Source organism: Cynoglossus semilaevis, chromosome 18 (genome assembly GCF_000523025.1).
Source record: "Cynoglossus semilaevis isolate Cse_v1.0 chromosome 18, Cse_v1.0, whole genome shotgun sequence".
Classification (NCBI taxonomy): Eukaryota; Metazoa; Chordata; class Actinopteri; order Pleuronectiformes; family Cynoglossidae; genus Cynoglossus; species Cynoglossus semilaevis.
This window is the reverse complement of record NC_024324.1, coordinates 10,466,213-10,488,668: the sequence shown is the minus strand read 5'-3', so window position 1 is coordinate 10,488,668 and position 22,456 is coordinate 10,466,213. Positions and strand designations below refer to the sequence as shown.

At 42.5% G+C, this 22,456-nt stretch overlaps 1 protein-coding gene across 2 annotated transcripts in view; it reads left to right on the top strand.

Annotated features, from left to right (window-relative positions):
- Positions 1-22,456, top strand: part of pag1 (phosphoprotein membrane anchor with glycosphingolipid microdomains 1) — a 42,417-nt gene that overhangs the window by 13,544 nt on the left and 6,417 nt on the right. Inside the window, exons 1-6 of one of the 2 annotated variants that reach the window (XM_025065063.1) lie at positions 9,288-9,694; positions 15,532-15,763; positions 16,249-16,306; positions 19,063-19,159; positions 19,513-19,679; positions 20,148-20,582. In XM_025065063.1, coding sequence (XP_024920831.1) covers positions 15,576-15,763; positions 16,249-16,306; positions 19,063-19,159; positions 19,513-19,679; positions 20,148-20,582 — 945 coding nt within the window. In that variant the 5' untranslated portion in view covers positions 9,288-9,694; positions 15,532-15,575. Of the gene's footprint in view, positions 1-9,287; positions 9,695-15,531; positions 15,764-16,248; positions 16,307-19,062; positions 19,160-19,512; positions 19,680-20,147; positions 20,583-22,456 lie in introns of those variants that run through there. The other variant, XM_008331690.3, reaches the window with a different exon arrangement.

Below are 22,456 nucleotides of genomic sequence, written 5' to 3'. Positions count from 1 at the left end.
GGGCCATAAAGTAAAAAAAGGAAAAGAGTTGGAGTCATAATAAAACCCATACAAATGTGAGGATTAGCCACGGGTTCAGTCTTCAAACGTTAACACACACACACACACACACACACACAGATGTGATTGATGAGACTGATGTTCAGAGCTGGTCAGGTGTATATAAAACATCTGGACATCTTCCAGCGTCTCTAAGGCCACAGGTCTGCCCGGTCATCTTTACTGCCTGTTACAGAGACGGCCCTGTGTGGTGGGACACAGCCCAGTGAGCACTAACAAGGCCCACAGAGGACAGTCAACCTCTGGACATCAGGACGGTTGTAAACCAGCTTTTCCCAGTTCCCAGAGTGAACGTCAGAGGAGGCGCACAGTGGTTTTGATTTGTGTTACAGCCTCACGTGACGACGTGAATCTGGAGGTCAGGAAATAGAAAACCATGTTTTCAACGTACTTTGATTCAGTTCAAACAAAAAACAAACCAGCGTTTATGGTAAAAGAAAAATGTAATTACCTCATCCTCATTAATAGTTCATCTTATATTTGCTGCATATTGTGAATAAATGATTAATGATGTCTGATAACGTTTAAAGATTAACCACACTGGAGTAGTCTACACAGGCTTACACTATACCATAATATTAATTCTTAATGAATACCGTACTTTAATTTCTAATTTAGTTCTACTATCACATAATGCAATGTTACAGTGTGTTATTTATTTTCTAATATCAGCACAAGCTTTACTCTAAAACGACCAATCATTGAAAGCCAAAAATTAAACTTAATTTTTTTTTAGTTTCATTTTTCTACGGTCAAAACCTCCATTACTTATTCAAATATAAAGTTGTTGTTTTTTTTGTTGTTACTGATAGTTTGTCATTGTCGCCACCTTTAGTGAAGCAAGTGTAAATCTAAATTTGAGAGGCTGAAACCACAAAGGTCGATAAGTGATTGATCGCCCTGTACAATCGTCGCCTGCCCACTTCTGTCAGTTGACATCGCCATCGATCACAAATAAAATATATGACGCACGTCGACCAGCTCCAGCAGTGACGGCGTTCAAATGCTGTTTCACTCATCCGTTAAAACAATTCAGAACCATTTGGAAAAATACACAGGAGCGTATACAACTGTGGCTGTCCAGAAAAAAAAGAATCTTTTATCATTTATTTCATCGGTGATGTCATGACCTCATCTCTGCTGTTAATAGATGGAATAACAGACTTGGTGTTCACATCCCTCCCCCTGTCATCTGTGGGCCTGTGATGGAATAACAGACTTGGTGTTCACATTCCTCCCCCTGTCATCTGTGGGCCATCGGGCTGCGTCCTAAACGCCTGTACACTGGGCTTCACTGCACAGTCAGCAGTTCCTCTTCATGGGTCACTGCACTAATGAGCAGCATGTGTGCTGCATGTCTGAGAACAGGTTGTAACATCGCTCTGCCGTGCCCGCGTTCAGCCCCTGCTGCCACTTCTGACGTTGCATTTGATGAATACATTCTTCCTCTGTGTGGCGCTCTTCTTCACTCAGCAGGGTTTGGTTTGGTTTAGTTTTTTTTTTAGAAATGTGAAGATGTTGATTTGAGGATCATCGTTTGACTCAATGTGTTAAACGTTTGTTTGGAGGAACTTGGCCAGATTTGTTAGATTAATTAATGACAACGTATTTTGACTTTTAAAGAAACTGGATGTGGCTCGTGGACCAAACAAGGCCCAGCTCTCATTCATTTTCTACAGGAATATTAAAAAGGAGGCTGGCTGGGTTTTTGGAATGCCTCCAGATTGTCTGGTATCACCGCCTGGTACTTTTATAGTTCCCAGTTTGACATCCATACATTGTTGTAGTATTTCTGTCTGCGTTAATGAGTGGACATGACCTGCTGTGAAATGTAAGACCGTCATAAAAGGAGAAGCAGAGAGTGGAGAGTGCTGTCGTATCGACTGACTCTTGTCTGCTTTTTATTTCAGGAGTGAGGAAGTCAATGGGAGAAGTGCTTTAGAGGCTAAATGATACTCACACACGGCAGTCAGACCAGGAGAGAAATGAAATGATTCAAATCTCAAAGTGTTCTCACCTGGTTACTGAACTGTAAGTGTGGTTAATGAACTCTTAATGAGCTGTTCTGTTTAGAAAGAAAGTGGAAATTTGCACAAAGGAAATCCTAATATTTTAGTGATATTGAAGAACATTTTCATTCACGGTTGTTTTTCAAATATTACTGTGTTTACAGTAGTGCAGACAAAACACTACTTCTATACAAGTACTTCAAAGCTGAAACAAACACAGTCTTGTTGAAGGAAGTGTCTCCGCTCTGAAACAATGGCATCAACCTAAAAAGACTGTGAGCCACTGTTGGGACTGTAGTTAAGACCCAGTGACACAGCCTGTCATCAGGACAATAGTCAGCCACGCGCTGAAGGAATGCTAACGCAGCTAAGCTAAGTTACGACACTAACCACAGGACCAGACCAAAACACAGGAAATTAGCTGCTGTTTATGTTCCTGCGTCTAGAAGTGTTCCTTCTAATTAAACACAAAGAGCCCCCTGGTGGATATCTGATCCACCCTGACCAAGTTCTCCAGGTTCCTGCGGCTGCACGTTTCATTATTTGTTCTACTTTTGAGGGTTTGACCCCTGAACTTTGAGACGTTGGCGTTAGCCATGTGCTAATCCCCCAGCCACCCAGATATGTAATTTATGTAACAGGTGGCCAGAGTAAAGGGCTGGTTGAAATAGTTGGTTGTTTTGTTTAATAATAATGACAGCATTATATAGTTGTAATGGAGAAAATAATAAAAAATAATCAAATGTCCTCAAAAGATTTATAAGAGCAAAGAAAACATATTCACAAAGAAGAGACACTATCACTCTTTGTTTACAGTGAAATGACTCATTGAGTAATTAATGCGTATTTCAAAGTATAAAGAATTCTTAATATATATTTTCCCACAACGTCCTGAAATGCAGGGCCTGAGGGGTGTGACAACCTGGAGGACTGAACAGGGGCAGTCTTCATCTGAGCTGGAGGATTAAAAACTGACGTTCCCTCGTGTCTCAGTGTGTGTGACGAGACCGTGACTAATGGGTTGTGTTATTGAAGTGAGGGATTATGGGAATAACCCTGTCTGATTTGAAGTATTTTAAATCTTCATTATACAGTATCAGTGTCTGTAGTGTCTGCTCAGACGGTGTGTACGGTGCACAGAACGAGGGTGAAGGTTGACTTTTATTTTCCCAGCATGCAGTTGCATTCCAGTTGGCTCTCTGGAGACGTGTTGTAGGTCATGTGGGGACCGAGGGGGTAAACTAGAGGACAGTCTGAACACACTGGCCTGTTCTCCAGGGCATCCTTCTTTCTCTCACGGTCTCTGATCAGGCACCATGTGTGTTTGTGTCTCTGTGTGTGAAGACTGTTAGCATTCCAAAGATTCCTCACGGGAATTTTGCTTTCCCCTTCCGCTTCTCCTTCCTGTGTCCCACGGTTCATTTGCCTCAGAAGGTGTGTGTGTGTGAGTATATTTTAGGAACAAACCTCCAACGTCTACCTGTCCTCAGATCAGCACTCGTCACACTTCACTTTCAACTTCCTCACATCCTGGTGGACTCTTTAACCTTGGAGAGGCCACTGATGGAGTTAGGCCTGGAGAGCTGTGGACCATGTGGACCATGTGGACCATGTGGACACCTGCATTCATCATCTGAGTCTTGGGATCTCTGAGTGTCCACAGCAGAAGTGTCCAAACTCCAAAAGTAGCTTCAGAACTGGAGCTCAACACGTACATTTATTTATTACATCACTTTACCAAAGGTTTTATAACCAATACAAAAACATGAACATTTGGATGAGGTTGACTGAGGTTCACAGTCAAAGGTGTCCAAGACTAGAGACCTGTCCCAGATCGTCTCCAGCCCTCTGGAGACACTGAACCTTTCCAAATGAGTATTATTAAAATAAAAAATAAAAATCTTTATACATGGATGCAATTCATAAATTAAAATGAAAATAAATAAAAATTAAATTGTGCCTCACAGTTGAACCCAGTGAAAAATGCTGCAGCGCTGTTGAAAAACCAGCACAGATGATATCATCAAGGTCTCGCAAACACACCAGTGTTGGTGCATTTGCTGCGGTGGGATAAAATCTGTCTCTGTAAATGACCTTTCATTTCTATCCATTCAACAAAGTTGGTTTGTAATTATTTGCAGAGTAAAATACTGAGATCATTTGCTGTAATTCTAGTCAGAAGCAGGACATGGACCGGAGCGTCGACATCCAGTGACACTGTATGTGCGCACAGATGGTTGTGGAAATGTGTGGATCGTAACATTTGGCCTGTTTACACTCTAACACAGAGACAGTCTGTGTTACTGCACTCACTCTTCATACAATGAGTCATTTTCTCATTTTTCCACAATACATACAAAAAATACATGACATCACGTTAGATTACTCCATGAAGATCATAAAACTCCAGATGTAGATGTTGGAATATCACTGTAAAGCACAGGTAAATGCCGACTCCGTCAGGAGGACTTATGGAGCTATAACTGTCTGTGTGTAACATTTGATGCTCCAGCAGCTCCGTGATGTATGATCTGTGCTGATTCATTAAAACCCCTCGTCTCCCCTACAGTTCCATTGGTCATTCTGCTCCTGGCCTGTGCACCTGCTCCGAGCGCTGCTTCTCAGCCGACCGTAATGGAGATTTCCAGGAAATCTTACTCCACACATTTGTCACTGGAAGTTGCAAAGGTTGCATTTGCCTTATTTTTATTTTTTTTTGCATCTAAGCAGCTTAAAATCTGCAGCCCTCTCTCTGTGAAGCCAGGCTTTTTAATAGATTTTTTTTTCCTGAGCGTGTGGTGAAGTGTTTGCCTTTTCTGTTCCCCACATAATCTGCAGATTAGAAATAAACGACACATGCTCCAGTCTGGGGTTTTGCATATTAATGCAAAATGTTGTCACACTGTTGTACAATCAACCCAGAGTGAGTTCAATTCCAAGAAGTTTGGGCTGTGTTTGAGTCAGTAGGGTGTGGGAGTAATGAGTTCAATCTACCATAATCTGGGTGTGGATTATCAACATCAATCATGAGCGATGTCTTTTATGTCAGTACAAAGTCCACTGGACTCTGGGTGACTGTGAGTGGGTGGCTGGACTCCAGAGAACACATCTGTGATGCAGCCATAAAGACAGGTTCATCACCAGTGTACTGTGATGTCAGACATTTCAGATGTGATGAAAGCAGCAGGGTCATTAGTACTTCAATAGACTGGACTGAGTGTGTGTGTGTGTGTGTGTGTGTGTGAGAGTGTGAGAGTGCCCAGGGCTTTACTAATGGTCTCACATGAGTGTGGGTGAGCTCATTTACCGCCGCTGTAATGTAACGGCTCTTGATTTGGAGGAGCTGGTTGACTTCCTGTGTCTGGTGGAAACATGTTGCACAGAGCGCTAATCTTGTTACCGTCTGTTCCTAAAAGCTCCGCCTGTGGTTATCATGTCGGATTCATAATGGACGATGACTTCACGTCCATCATCTCCGAGAGTCCAGAGTGTTGTTGCTGCATGTCAGGTCACATCAGCTGACGGTGGGTTTGGTGGACTGATGCACTGAGATTAAATCAGACTTTTATTATCAAAACAGCCGTCAGGGTCTGTAGGACTGAATGGAATTATGGCTGAGGCCTGAGTCCACTGAAGGGACATCCCAGCTCAGTGTGTGTGAAGGGAGTGTCTGCAGTCATGTGACTGGTTTGGAGGTGTCGTTAAAGGCGTTAATATAAAGAAATATTCCCCATCTGTAGATCTATGTTGATGTGAAACCTTTTCTAAACCCACCATCAGGACAGTCGTCCTCTACTCAGAGGTCAGGTGACTCGAGACTAGACTCACATAATCAGCATCGATTGAAACACAATACCTGATTAATATTTATTTCAGGCAGCCTTGAGTATGACTTTATATATTTATATTTATTTACGTTTTAAACCACTTTAAATCTATTTTAAAACTTCATGGAATTAACACTAAAAAGGGTTTTTGAAATCAATTCAGCTCAAGGAGGAAAAATAAAAAATTGACCATTAGATTTTTATTACACTCTGCTGCAAACTCCAAGTGACATCATTGGTCAAATTCTAATTGTTTCCTGTTTAGTCACAGGTTCTACAGAGACGTGCTCTCCTCCTGGCCATGGAAATGAGACAATTACCTTTTCTTTGCCCTCTATAAAAAGCATATTTTCTGACTCCAGTGTTAAAGTGGTTCTCTGCTCCTCTTTATCTGCCTGTGAGTGCTATTATGGAGGGTCACCTTTGTCTGCCCCACATTTTGCACCACTATCCATCCCCTCTGACAGAATAGGTTTGCCCGTGGCTGCCTCAGCTTTCTTCAGAGTGTCACTGAGACTGTTCTCCACTCTGTTCTTCTTCCTTCGGCCTCCGTCGCTCTGTCAGACTGATGTCTGTCACCTGCTAATTGGTTCTTCTCAAAATGGATAATTATGTGCGTCCACGCGTGTCCATTTCTCATGGTAGCTTAATGCCCAAACCACTGACTCTGTGTGTGTGTGTGTGTGAGTGACAGCAGATTTTCCGCCACAGGCCCACAGTCTGTTTGTTGCTCTGATGCACATGCAGTTGGTTCATTTGGTTTTCTCTCCTCTCCCTCAGGACACACTGAGCCAGTGGCATCTACTGATTTGAGGACGGCTGTTACAGCCGCTGCGGCTGCAGATAAATATGCGTCCACGTCGTAGATGTGTGCATGATTTATGGGCCTGTTTATGTGTAGCTGTTGGAGGTTGTCGATAAAGGAGCTTTTCACCCTGATGTGATGCAGGTTTATGTCCTTATACTGTGGTAGTAAAACTGTGTCGGCGGTGAATAATTACTCTGTGCCCTTCCAGCAGCTGATGACAGTGATAAGGCAGTAATGCAGAGGGATCAGAGCGACGAGGCTCATCAAATACTGAGCTGGTCTCTGTTAGTCCTGATTTAAACTGGTGGTTCTGGAGGAATTCTTATAGAAGTTTTCTAAAATGACACCGATTTTCAAACCATAAATACAAAAACAGTATGACGTCAATCAGCATATCATTGATAGAAAGGTCAAGCCATATATCACCTAATAAAGGAGCACCTGGTGTTTGATAGTGAGTCAGTTTATGGCTTATGCTCATGCTGTAGTGTATATTTAATATATATATATATACTGTATGTGTGTATGTACTATATTATACAGTATGCAGTATGTAAATATACATTTATTAAATGTAGCTCTATATATGTAATCATATAATTATAATGTAATTATAGGCATACATGAACAGTAGATTATATTATTATTATTATTATTATATATATAGCACATATATAATGAGTTTGAGGTTGAGTCTAGCACAAGTTCAAATCCAAACACACCTGACATTCTCAGCTCTCTGACCATATTTTTTTTTAGCTTGGCTTCAGTTGTGGGGAGGCTAAGAACAACATCAAACCTTCAGTCTCTGAGATGATGAATCAGATAGAATTTAGAAGAAGACATGGAGGCAGCAGGGCTGTTTCTGCTGCTGCAGTCTCCACAGTCACTCAGGCGTGTGCTGTTGGACGGACTGATACAGAAATGTGAAGATTGTCTGTCTGAAGAGTCCACTGCCTCCGAGCATCCTTCCCTTCCTCCTCCAGCTTGCTTTTGGAAGGGTTGCTATTATTTTTTATTTTTTTTTGCTGTTAACCCCCTGCCTCCCTCCAGCAGACACACAGACCATCCATCCCCCCCCGCCCCCCTCTCCCTCCCAGCCCCTGATGCTGGATGTGGCCTTTCACTTCCCGGCAGGCCTCCATATTTTACCATATATTTGTGGGCAGGCAGACATGTTGCCATGGTCTGGAGACGGTTGAGGCTTAACAGGAACGAAATGAGGAGAGGTGAAAACAGAATACGAAGGAGGTGAAGTTGGTCTCGGAGCGTGTTTGTGTGTTTGTGTGTTTGTGTGTTTGTGTGTGATATTTAACAAAGCCAGGCTGAAGAATCGTGTTGGAGAAACAGCTCCCAACAAAAGGTCAGCAGGTCTCAGCGTCCCTCTGCCTCTGCAGTTTTAATTCCTCACTCTCCTCTAACCTTTACTTGTCAAAAACAACTCGGCGGCTCTGCTTTGTCTCATCCAGCCTGAGGTTTGAGGGGATTGGAAGGATTTGACCCCCTGCATGTCCCTGCTGTCTGGGTTGTCCAATAATGTCACCCTCGCTGTGCTTTGAGCCTTGTAAAGATGGATCATGTTTCTATTTGTGCTGCTCATCTCCTCACACACACACACACACGCCTGCGCCGACACACACACACTCACACTTCTATTAATTCCCTCCGTAGCCTTTGGCCTTTTGTCCAAAAGGCTGGTGTCAAAGGAGAAGGAGATAAATGAAGCACCGCGTGGCAATTTCAGAGCAGCGTCCTGGGTCTGCAGCCTGAACAGCTCAAAGGTGTGTGTGTGTGTGTGTTGGTTTGGACACAACAAAACAGTCTGTTGTCGTTTTCTCTTCTGTCACCATAGCTGTGGAGATCAGGTCCGTCCAGGAATTTGTTGCATCTCATTAGCAGCTTTTACAATGAATTACCTTGGTGGCTTACAGTACACACACACACACACACACACACACACACCGCCCTTCTCCTCTTCCATCTCCCCTGATAATCCCTTTATCCTGGTGGCTATTCAACATGTAGACGCTGTTGCCCCTGAACAAAGATGTGGTGGTTTCTGCTGCTCATTCACTCAAATACTGGTCTTCATGTCAAGGTGACAGTAATAGAAGAATTTCATGCACGTCGTTGGATGAATCTAATCGTGGACTCCGTCTGTGTTAGTCTGCCTCGATAATATTCAATTTCCCTCTTTTTAAAAAGGCGTCTCATTTGAATCAGTTCAGAAATCAGAAGACAATAAGACAGACACAATAAAAGAATCCCCTGCCCCCCCCCCACACACACATATAGTGTATATATATATATGTATATGCGGCTCTGTCGTAGCCTTGTCAGTACATTCATAGTTCAACTATTGACTCGTACAGATTTACATGCTGTGACGGCTTTGTTTTTGTCTCTGTAAATTGTCTCCGCTGCAGAAGTCAGTCAGTCTGACTAATCAGTCGGAGACAATGACAGGATTTTAGTAAGAATTAAAAAGCTTCGTGACGGAGAATAAATTGATGGAAGATAAATCATCTGGTCTGGAACGTTATCTCAGTCTGTTGAATCTGAATTGGTTTTTGCCTGAATAACAATAGGGTAAAAACATTAGGTCTTTTAATGGAGTGAGTGGGAATTGTTTCCACTGCTGTGGTGCTGTACACCCAGGGATTTATTTAAAACACAAATGTCTACAAAACTTTGTAAAAAGACCAATAGAATGTCTTTGTTTGCAGTAGTGCACTCCTCGACATGATTCAGTTCAGTTTGGTGGACTTAAAAAAAGAAGAAAGTGTAAGAATCTAAATACGGTTGTCTTCCCTTTTTACATTAAGACAGAACAGGAACTGAAAGTCTGAAATGTTGTGAGTGAACCTGCTGGTTTTATCTGTGGTTCAATCAAATCATTTGAATGCAGAGTTAAAGCCTCGGGCTCTGGTGATGCTAACGCTGATGAATAAAAACAATGAGGAGGAGGAGGCAGAAGAAGCATTAACAGAGTAAGTGTTGTTCCAAATGTTCTTTACTCAGTAAAATGACATCTTTGAGAGCTGCAGTGGCAGAAACAGAACACCAGTGGTTCCTGAACATCATTTAGGTTGCAGCTTTGTAAAAAGTCTAGTTTAAATCCACTCGTTACTTCCTGCTCCTCCGGCTGCACTTTAGGAGAAACATCTGTGGGCCTCCGAAGATTTAAGGGTCATCAGTGTCGGCGGAACACTCGACAGGAAGTTGTTTTCTCATGGGACTTGTTTCACATTAACCAGAGGCAGAGGCAGAAACATGCACGTCTACATGAGCCGTACATGCACACACACACAGACACACACGTTGTTTGTGTGACACTGGAGTCATTTATGGTGACAGAGGACACATGTTGTTGCTTCCACTGCTTTGGATTCAGACTAGAATTTAAATTCAAAACCGATATAACCAGAAGTGTCAGCCTCAGAAAAACCCTTGAAAAACTGTCTTCTTGGCTTCTAAATACATTAAAAAAAAGGGTAGAATCACCCTTTAGGCCGTGAACAGAGATCGTAAACACACACTGATATCTTGTTTTCATGAAACAGAAGGTTTCTGGTTACAGACCTATTGTGTCTGAGGAAGAAGAAGAAGAAGAAACTGAGGCGAGGAGATATTTATCTGCTTCAGAGAAATGCCTCATATTTCCTCCATAATTCTCCCAGTGGGAGTTTAATATGGAGGCTGCTGAATATAAAACCCTGATATCAGTAAAATGAGCGAGTGGATAGTGAGGGGGGAGACGGGGGTGGAGGGAGACTGAGAGCTTCGCTAAATTATGCAGTTTCAAGTTCCCCATTTAGGGAGAAAAGATCAATTTCTCATGCTAAAACCATTAACCCTGAGGATGGGCAGGGTTGCTACGGCAACTTGAATTATGTCCCTTGCTCTAAGGCACTTGTTTTCCTCCTGGTGTCTTGGCGGAGACGCAGTAACACACCGAGACGATTATTAGTGATGACAACACTCCACGTAGTGCGGCTGTTTAACACACACACACACACGTTCACATTCCTCAGGTTGGGTCTGACTGCAGGTTCCTTTAATGCAGCGATCCATCAAATTCAACCAATAGGAGTTCTTGTACAACATCCTATCTGATCACGTTCGCTCCGTGTGCAAGCACAGCCAGCATTACATCAGAAATAATGGCCTGATTCAAGCTTCATGTCAACCCACCAATCAGATCAGTCAGATCTTAGAAGGCCCATTAGTAGAAGTAATTTATCATTTTATCAACAATTTTGCTGATCATAGCAGTGCATATGGACATTTAATGCCTCTGTGGCTGCTCATCAGAATCTCTCATTTCAGCCTCTCTCTTAAGTAGACTCCAAAGTGAAGGACAGTCAGAGGCAACAGCTCACAAAATACCATGATGATATAACAGTGTGTAGATCAGATCAGTCCATGATCCTGTGGCTCGTTCTGATTTGATGCTGTGTTCATGGACCTGATCATGTGACTCTGTATGAACAACAGAGTTGTTCTGTGTCTGCTGATGATTCCATTTAGATTAAAGACACGGAGCTCATGTAAATGCATCTGTTGTTTCAGTTAAGACTGAAGTCTGAAGAGATTTGTATTTAATTAAGATTCCCATGGGATGTTTGTAACGACAGATCTATGTTCATGCTGTATACCCTCTCTCTCTCTCTCTCTGTCTCTCTCTCTCTCTCTCTGTCTCTCTGTTTTATCTTTTCTTCGTCCCTTTTTCATCTTCACAGCTCCCTGTCGTCCCTTTCTCCCCAAAACCGTCCTCCTCTTGATTTTTCTCCTCTCCTCTGTTGCTCTAATGGCAGCGGGGCTTCATTTCTAGTTGCCCCCTTCCTCCATTCCACCCATCCCCCACCGTGCATCTGACCCTGAGGTCAGGACAAAAGACGGTCACTGCTGCTCTGTCTAAGACCTAACCAGTGGAAATGGGAAAAAAAAAAATTGTCTAAGACCTAACCAGTGGAAATGGGGGAAAAAAACGATTTCAAACAGTCCTTCTGACCTTTCCTGATTTGTTCTGTTTTATACGACTGAATAATATATTAGTCTTGGTCTTTTCTCTCGGCTACAGAGTAGTATTTGTCTAGCTTTTTCCACTACAAAATGCAATATTGCATATACTGTGGTAACAATGTAGTACAGCAGTACGTTTTTTTTTTGCAAGCACAGCTTTGCATATAATGTGTTTCTTCAACTTTCCCAACTCCTCTGTGAGGGTGAAGCCAAACTTCCTGTTACTGTACTTTATATTCAGTCCTGTCATCACTTTCTCCTCTCTTCAAGCCTTTTATCTTTTTAAAAAAGTGTTACTCTGACTTTTTCCTGCAACTTCATAAAAGTTGAAACTCTTCCTGCTTTCCTTTAAAAAAAGTGATATTTATTATGGTGGAAATACCTGCGGCTCCTCGTGAGAAGCTTCCTGGAGCTCATTTCTGCTCAGCCCTCTGGCTGTAAAGCTCTCGTGCTCCCTCGGGATCCTGCAGAAGGAGATGTCAAACAGTGATGAGAGAATCTGCAGGATTCCCAGGCATCCGTTTGCCTCCTCCTGACTGTGTGTCACTGCTGTGCAACAGCTTGTCCCTGTACGCTGGTGTGCCTCGTCTCAGTGTCAGGTAGAAGCTGGGCCTGGATTCCTGCTCTCCTTGGCTGCAGCTTGGTTTGTTATGCTTTGATTGGGCTTGTGGTTTGTATCCAGTCTCTGTGTGTGTGTGTGTGTGTATTCAGCTGGTCGAGGGCAGAGTTTGGTTTTCGGCCGTTCTCCCAGCTCTCCAAACACATTCCTTTTCCAATGTCTTTCCCAAACACTTATTATGCGTCTTGAATCAGAAGACAGTCGCACTGATTGTCTCGCCTCCAGGGCATCTGTTTTCTTTCATCAGAGCCTGAAAGTGCCGAGGATAAAGAGAATGACAGCAGTTGTAGTCTTTGGCCGCGGTCCTGAGTCACGTGGTGAAGATCTGTGCGGAGTTTTCCACTGAGATTCTCTGTGTGGTGTTCAGGAATGAAGGATCTCCTCCTCTTCCTCCTCCTCGCATGCAGGGAAAATGGATGTTTTTACTCCACATACTTTCTCCTCAGCTCGGAGGTGTGTCAGAAATCCTACCCAGAGACGGATCTGTGTTTGTACTTAACAGGTCTTCATACCATTGGAGTGAGTATGTAGGAATGTAGGGATGATGCACAGCACTGTGGAATGAAAAAGGGCAGCAGTGCAGTGAAGCTGGCCTCACTGTAACAAACATTCTGTCCGTCTTAATTAAAGCTCAAATGTAGTGTTGCAGCTCAGTCATGCTGGAAGCTCTGCTTTTGTAAAATTTCACATGAAAAGATCGGTATCTCCTCTGCTAATTGGTTCAAGAGAGGTTTTAGAGATTGTCACATTTCCATGAATGTTTTCGCTGTAAATATGTAAAGATACAATTTAGAAAAAATATAACTGTGTAATTTAATCATTTGATTCGATTTATTGATTAATCTTTTCACTTCTACCAAAATTAATGTCTTGTTGCAGTACCAAAGCTGCCCTGTAGGCTGCCTTGCAAAAGTGCAAAAATGTTCTCCCACTTCAAACACATCCACAATGACTGTGTAATAAAAGTAATAGCATTCTCTATAATTGTCCTTTTAAACCACACCAATACATGGTACTACTGGGTGCAGTACCACTGCTGGCCAGCAGAACTCCCCCCCAAAATAATGTTTTGCCATGTTTTTATTCTCCAGCATACATTCCTGTGCAAAACATGTCTCTTCTTTAAAATTTTTGTTTTTCTCTACTGCCATAAATAGCAGTGACGGAGAGAAGGGACGGTTTCCATGGTGACAGTGCTGTGGCAGCGAGTAATTATTGTGATTTAAGTGTCACAGGAGACGAACAGGAGCTGACACACTGAGGCAAAGGGGGGCACCTGGGTATGAGCTGCTAACATGAAAGCAGGTGTTGAATTTTTGAGAAGTTAGTGCTTTGATCACATGGTTAATCAGGTGACAACTAATGATGAGGTGGTCACAGTTGAACAAGAGAGTCTCTGGACTGGAGTATTTATAGTTTTAACAGTCAGACTGACACAGTTAGAGACTCTACTGTAGTATTCATACCCATAAGGAGTGTAGTGAATACACTAGATGTCATATGATACACTGATGATGTCATCAGCTAGTGCTCCTCTCAGTTACATGCACCGACCGGCCAATAATGTGTGTGTTAGTGTGTCTACATGTGTGTTTTTGACAGACTCCCGTGATATTTTCACACCCTTCCAGCCTGTACTTCAATGACAGACACACCTTTTTACACGTTTCTTAATGTTTTGTTTTCTTTAATAATTTTCTTTAGCAAACTTTTAGTCATTTAACCTGTGCTATTGTGGATCATGTTTTAGCTGTTGTGGCTAATTGTTAGCTTCTTTTACTGATCATTCTTTCTTTAACTTATTGTAGTAGTATTTGGAGGTTAGGATGCAGTAATTGTGTTTTTTCACCAATAATGTTTCCTCAGGCCACATGGTAGATTGGTGGTTAGTGCTCTTACCTTACAGCTAGAAAGTCACTGGCTCAAACTCCTGTGGTGACCTGTCTTGTCCTGAGTGTTTGTGCAGAGTGTTTTCTCCAGGTACTCTCCTGGTACACTGAGTCGGTATTCACCACAGCACAGGTTGGAGTGTGAATGGTTGGTTGGTTGTCTCTATATGTTGTTCTCTGATGGACTAGTGGACAGTCCAGGGTGTCCCCTGACCTTGTCGTATGACCCCTAGGAATGGTTTCATTTTTGAACAACCAACCGACCACAGTCCTTTGAGTCAAGGCTAGCTGCTGTTAGCCTCTGACCGTCTGTGTTCTCGTGTTGCAGTGCAGTTTCTGTAACTTCCTCTTATTCAAAACAACCCTCTTTTGCTTGTAGCTCTTTTTTAGCTTCCACTTTCCCAAGCTTCATTAGCATAGGAGTGTTTCTCACCCCAGGCATACCAGGCAGTTCTGAGAACACAGTGAGGAGGAAGCTGGACTGTGTCAGCTCTGAGGAAAGTGACTAATAAAATTAAGGTAGTTCAATGTAGGTCAGAAAAATCTCACATTTCTCCATCATAGTCCCTGTGGTTCTCTACTGACACATTTAGTTTACATACTCGTTTGACCAGATTAGCTAAAAACACAAAACCTCACTACCCTCACAGTCCCGTCCCCAGCCTGACTCACCCACCACGAGGCCCCACACACTCATAGATGCAGAGCTGTCATAACAACAAGGATGCAGCAGTTCAGGGAAACACAACTGTCCCTGTTAGACTCCGACGTGAGGAGGTTTCTTATGTTGTGTGTGTGTGAAGAGTCCAGACACCAGCTGTGGAGGCTCTGGTCTGAGGGCCACTGCAGAACACTGAGGCTGGGCTCTGTCTGCAGTGCAGTCTGACTCTGCTATGTGCTGCCACCTCCTGGTCGTGATTGAAACCGGTTGAACAACCATTTAATGAAAATATTTTTAACCTCTCAACCTAAATAGGAGAAATGCAAAAAAAAATCCTCTTCTTTTTTAATGACCTAAATAGGAGAAATGCAAAAAAAAAATCCTCTTCTTTTTTAATGTGTCAGGTTAAAAATAAAATGATGTGATTGGACAAAATGTTGTGCTGCGTTCAAATCATCTTATTTTAGTTTGTCTGCAGGATAAAGCACTGAAAGTTGAACTGTGTCCTACTGTGAACTACGTCCTAGTTATCCACTGAAAGATGAATCCATTTTTACTTTATTGTCATTTCTAATCATCACATGTCTGTTTGACTCTCGTTCTCTCTTCCTTCTCCATCTCTTGTCTCCTCAGCTAGCTCCAGTCCCATGTTCTCTCCTCCATCACTGTGATGCGTCATGGCTCCAGTGCTGAGTGGAGTGTGGTGGGGGCCAGAGGCAGGTATCGTGGGGTCGGGAGCGGCGGCAGCTACGGGGGTGGCGTCGTGGCTCGGCAGTGAGCAGCTGATCCTGGTCCTGACTCTGAGCGTCCTCACTGTCCTGCTGCTGGTCTCTGTGCTGCTGCTGCTGTGTGCTAGCTGCCATGGGTGAGCATCACACACACACACACACACAAACACACACGCACAGACGAAGCTATGCATCAGCAGCAACGATTATTGGTTTTGGAAAGACTAGAACTAGCAAAGGTCAAGGCGGTTTGATTAGACATAATCAGATTACTTGTTATTTCAGAGGTCAAAACTGCTGTGAATGTAAATGGTTGATCTATTAATGGAATTCATTTTTGTTTTCTTTAGACCATAAACCGTTCTGAGAAATCAATGCTGGCTGTCAGTCCTTACATTAACTTTACTTTCATAGAATGTCCTGAATGTTCCTGTCCTTTCATTTGTCTTCCTTTCTTCTCCTTCCATTTCTCCAGTCAATTTCCCCATAACATTTACATATTTCAGTTTTAAACATGTACCTATCTCTATACAAAACAATGATGATAATGATAAATATTTATCACACATTATTTTTGTTTGTTTTTTAACCCTTCTCTTCCTGCCTCACTCAATTCCTTCAGGCAGAAGAAAGCAATCAATGGACATCCTACAGGAGACCACGACAATCTCATGAACGGAGTGAGTACAATCTTTCTTTCCCCCAAAAAAACTAAAACTACTTTTAAATCAATATGAATCCATTTGAATCAATATGTAGTTGTAAAGGTAGAAAAAGTATTAAAGGTTAAGATGTTACCTGTTTTTATATCAGTATTATCATTATTTGTCATTATTTCATTTTCTTTTATTTGATTTTCTTCTATCCAAAGATATCTATTTTCTTTATACATACAACAAGTTCCGGTTTGTCTGCCGGTCACGTCCTCTGCTGACTGAAAAGGGTAATTACAACTCATCGACAAGTTCCCGCCAAAACGTGAGGCAATTTGCGTGGCGTGCAAACGTTTGGCCGGAACTTGTTGTTGGCGGAGCAAAAACCAAACAACCGACCGCAAGTCTTAATAGAATAGTATCATTTTAACTGATTACAGTAACTAAGAAACGACGTGTCCTTGGTGTGCAGTTATCACTAACACATTAGATTCATGCTCTGATGGATTCCTTCACTGTCACCTTTATGCATCGTTATCAACGTGACACCGTCAGGTAAGGGTCGTTTCAGGACGTGATGGTCGTTTATAGGACGAACCGTGTCACAGTCTGTGAGGTTAAACGGGTTCTTTGTCTCAGGGGTGACCAGATCGACTCCTACTCACTAAGTCACAATGATTCTGTCCCTCTGAGGACATGTCCTCAGACCATAAAAGGACATCTAGTCACCTGCTCCCTCACCTCGTATTCAGTCACACAGCTCGTTAGACCTTTATCTTAACATGTACAGCTAATTACGGGTTATTTAAAGAACTCCTACAGGCTACATTTATGTATGTATTTTATTCATTACATTATATTAAACGTAGACGATGCTCAGAAACTAAAGACATTTTTCAAACAAATACTTTGGTAATGAAAAAGTTAAAGATTACATCATCAGTCATCCACTGTTGTGAGGGTAAATGGCCACTAGGTGGAGGTGTGGGTTCTTCACTACACAGCGTTGCTGCGGCTAAGAGGTTGAAAACAACAAACCTGAACAAAGGCAGTTAAAAGTAACGACATTTTCGCTTGTTTTCAGGGTTTATTGATTGTAAGTAGTGCCGAAAGACAGCGTTACACATTTACTTTGGGAAATTACACCGTGTTTGTTTGTGAAGTTAGGTCATAAATCATGTCCGAATCCAGCAGGCACGTAGCTAAGATTAACAGCGTTGGTATTTTGTCAGGTTTTTCGGGGTTGATGGGTGTGTTTATGTAAGTATTTGCCTACTTCAACTGATTCAACTCTGTGGAGGCTGATTAAATCGATATGGTTCACTTTTTAGTATTAACACATTAATTACAGCTACGGTAGTTATTATGTAACGCAGAAAAACAAGGAAAAGACATCGATGTGCCTTCTAGCAACACCGAATCCTGCAGTAACTTGTCAATTGTAGCTTTTGTTGTACATTTCAGGTCAAATAAGGCAAATAAAAGTTTAGTTGGAAAACATGCATAATTAAAAATATACATGTTGCTGTCAGCTTAAAGTTAGCTCTAATAAGATCACTGAAAGATCACTGAAGCCTATCCTAGAAGTGTCTGACCTGTAAAATGCAAATCTTATGCAAAGTAGGTTAAAAAGTTATCAAGATAAACTTAAATGAAACCTTAGAATGGCCACGGGTTATTCAAATAAAAAATACAAATGGATGAAAATGATGTGTGGAATGATGTTTAAACGTAGGGCACTAAAGTTCAGGATCAGATGGAGTGTACTTTAATAAACCCAGAGGCAAACTAGGAAAATATAATTAAAAAAACAACAACAACAAAATAGCTAGACCAACTAGGCACAAGAATATATCATAAAACTACCTCTTAAGAGTACACCAGCCAAAAAGAAAATTGCCAGAACTTTGCTAAGGAATAGCTTCAATTTTCTTTAATTTCCTTTTTTTTTTCAGGTCAAATGCCACATAAAACATTTCCAAGTGTTTGCCTTCAGGTTATTTTTTGAATTGAATTGTCTGTTGTCTAAAAAGTGAATATAAAAATCCTGAAACACACATGTGCAGCTGAAAACCTGTTTGATGCCAGACTGTGTTGTGAGACCTTAGGGAAGGAGAAGTAACTGTTGTGTTTCCTTCTATGTCCACTGAGGATATCTGAAAATATATGGGTCCTTCCCACAGAGCTAATAAGTTTTAAAATGAAACATCCCTTGAGGAGCTTATACTTTTGGTCGCATTTTTTTTTTCTCTCATCAGAATAACTCTAAACCCCCAAGAGGTTTTCTGGTGAACTTGAGATGCAGCTGAACTCAGATTTTTTTTCCACAGTTGTTTTTTACACTTTCCTACATTTTAAAATATATTTCCCCATTGAGGAAAAAAACACTGGTTTGTTAAATCTCAGATGCTGATAATACATTTAAATTGAACACTAATGGGATTGGAAAACCCTAAATTAAAAAAAAAAAAACCAGGAGAGTGGAAACTGTAATCAGTGGTGCAATTATAACTCATGTTTCCTCCTTAATTCTCTAAAGATCCAGGAAACAATTTCCTTCTTCCAAAACTGCTGCCAGTGGTTTTGGGATTGCACCGAGCTACGAAATCTAACAAGTGCAGATTGATTTCTGTTGCCTCCAGGAGTCAAACACATTCCAACATTTGTTCAAACGACTTGATATTGAAATGACCCGGGACTGGAGGGTTCTTTTTTCTTTTTTTCATGTACAAGGACGTCCCCCGACCGCTGCAGTGACTCATGTCTCGTCTTTTGTTGTGCAGGTGTCAGAGAAAGACACCGTCAGCCAATCAGCAGAGAGCCCAGCCACTGATGTGGCCGTCAGCAGCTCTCACAACGGTCCTTTAACCAGCGGTACAAGTAAGACTCCTGCTTATTTTTGGTTCTTATGGTTTCGATCTTAACATTTTTGGACTCAGAATCTGTGCGACATGTTTCTGCTCTTTATTCTCTTTATAAATGTAGCTGCCTGGCAACAACATTTGCTTGGCAGCTGCTGTTACGCCAAGGTTTGGACCTCAGCTGTTGCTGTGCTCTGGGCATATCTGTGTAATGTTGTTAGTCATGCTCCTTTCACCTACATGGAAAATATTGTAATAGATTAAATCATATTCTTAAATGCCATCGTAAAAAAGGGGGAATCAATGAGTCATAACAAAACTATGTTGACGTAAAAGACCATAAAAACCTTGTGCTGTTTTCTGCTCCTCCAGTCCTCACAGACACGTTGGACAGTCCGCAGCCCTCAGAGGAGCTGCTCTCCAGCCAATCAGAGCTCAGGTCCTCCAAGTGTCCTCAGGATCGTGAGCTTCCTAGCATCCCTCCCAACAACGCCCTCCTGGGGGACGGCCCCCCAGCCACAGGAGACAGCACCTACGAGGTCAGTGTTTAAAGTCACTTCAAAACAATGCAAACACACGGTTGGAACGTGGCTGTGCAGCAGATTACAGCTTTGATTTCCTGGCTGGTCGACCCAGTGATTGATTAGTTGGTTAATTGATTGATTGAGCCTTAAGTGTAAACACAGACACACCTTCACATGACATTAGAAAAAAATTAATTATTCTGCTAGTCTGACTGAAACTGTATTTTACAAATCATTTGAGACCCCACAGCTCTGTTTGAAGTGCTGATTTGAGCTGTCTCTGGACTTCACTCTGCACATACATGTGATGAGTGATTGGCTGGCTGATTGATGAAGTCACTGATTGATGAAGTCACACAGAGATAGTGTGTAATACTTTTTCATGGTTGATGGTCGACCATATCTCCATACATTAGCTCTGCTCTACAGTCAATCCCTGGTGAATTATAAATAATCCATGCTCTCTAATGTCTGTAATCCCAGGTGGTGAAGGAGATTGCAGTGGCTTCACGTGACGTCAGTGTTGAAGACTCTCTGTACGAAACGGTGAAGGAGCTCAAAGACCTGCCCCCTGCCGAGCCCGGCCTCTCTAATGGTACCACCCAGCTGAGCCTGGACCAGGCCAGCCCTCCTCCCCCCGCCCTCCTCAATGGCCACCTCAGCCCCAGCACACCTGAGCGTCTTCCCCTGTGTGCAGGGGTGGAGTACGCCTCCATTGACCTCAATAAGAAGAGCCGCCACAGCGTAGACATGGAGGCCAAGCGGCGCTCCGATAACGCTGCCCTGCTTTCCTGTAAGGCTCTGGAGGAACCAGAGGAGGACGAACCTCCTCCGGTACCAAAGAAGGTTCTGGATGAAAACGACAACCAGTCGGTGCTGATGAATGGCCTGGCAGGAGCCGGGCTGCACAATGGAGAGGTGAGGCTGTGTGTGAGTGTGTGAGTGTGTTAGAGGGACTTTGGTGATCCATCCTGGAGTGTGCCCCCTGGAGGAGAATAAAACCAAGCAGCAGATAAAATATATGGTGTTGTTAAAAAACCCAAGTGCACCCTGTAGGTTTAACACCAACGTTGGCAGAGCCAGTTCTAACTGACACTGGACAAAGGTTAGAGGTCATGGACTTAGTCCTTCCAGGGTCGTGGGCTGAACTGGGACCAACACAGCCCATTGTTTACATATTATTTAGGAAAGATCTGAATCTCTTACTGCCAATCAGAACTTTTATAACTGGTCTTAACTCAACACCTGTTGATGTAGGAATTTTAACCCTTTATTGTCATGTTCAAAATCATTGATACAGTTACTTTATCTCCATCTTAGAACACATTTACTGATCAGAAAAACATTAGATGATAATAATACAGTAGCATTATGTTAGATTCTGTAGTAACATCATGTTTTTTTTCGGAGTAACCGATCATTTGCCCTGACGTTAAGTCATTTATCTCACAGTGAGTTGTGTTGTGGAATAACAAATCAGTTTTTACTTTGCAAACTTCTGTTTGTTTTTCCCAAACTTGCCAGAGTGCATACTTCACTGGGACCAGTTTATTTCTGTGAAACCAGACATCTGCTCCCTCTCACTCTCAAGTGAAGAGAATTATCGATGTCTCATAATCCTGTTTATCCCCGTCTAACCTCAAGGTTGGCCATATGCTCTGAACCCCCCGTGACAATGAAGAACATAGAACATGGGCGACGTACAATCTCTCCCACATAATTATCCTGTGCTAAGCTGCCAGCTCGCTGCTGCTTTAGGGAGAGTGACAGAGCGAGGGGAGAAATTTGAGAGAGGAACAGAGAAAGCGGCGTGGGAGAGAGGCGAGGGGAGCAGAGTGAGAATAGGAGCAGGAGTGGGGGAGAGTGCAGAGGAGAGTAATAGATGAATCACAGATAGTGTGATGGAGGGACTGAGTCAAAACTATTCAGAAAGGACTGGGAGGCATGAAGTGTGAGGCTGATGAGAGTCAAGAGTGAGAGACGGGGAGATAGAGCCACGGTGGAAGGAGCGGAGGAAGAAAGGAGCAGTCGGCATACAGATGAAGCCATCTGTGGTGGTGATAAGGAGAGAGAGAGAGAGAGAGAGAGAGGCAGGAAAAGATAAGAAAGAAGAAGGACTGGAGGGGAGGAAGGAGGAGACAGTGATGAGGAGAACAGTAAAAATAAATGAGTGTGAAGGAAGTGAAACCAAGAGGAGGAGCAGATCAGTGTCACTGCTGCTGCTGCTGCTGAAGCTGAAGCTGCTGCTGCTCCTGCTCCTTCTCTCAGTATGTTGTCTTCCTCATGCAGAGATTCATCAGTTAGACACACAGACACATGTTCACACACACACACACACACACACCCTCAGAGTTCAAATGGGATTGCATCATTCTGTTGACACGATCATGAAGACAAACGGCACGTTGTCACTGGGCTACAAAGGCGACTGCATAAAGAAACACATTTTCTTATTTTCTGCACTCGTCTCCTCTCAGCGTTGTCTTGATGTGTTGATCTTCCCTCAGTATCACGTCGCGGTGGCAGGATAATGACTCTGGACAGTGTAGAGTTCAGGGTGGATCTGAAAACATGGTTAAACTGGGAAAATGGATTTTTCTGTGGTGACTTTAAGGTGGATTCTGAACTATTTTCTCTTTTCTAACAGCATTTCTGCAAATGTTTCTCAGTTTTCAGCTGAGAAATAGGAACAATAAGAATGAAACTTGAGATTTTAAATGAAGTTCTTGGATATTTATCCTGATCAAAGATCCTAAACCGCTGTGGAGTAAATTAGAAGTTCACGTTGGGAA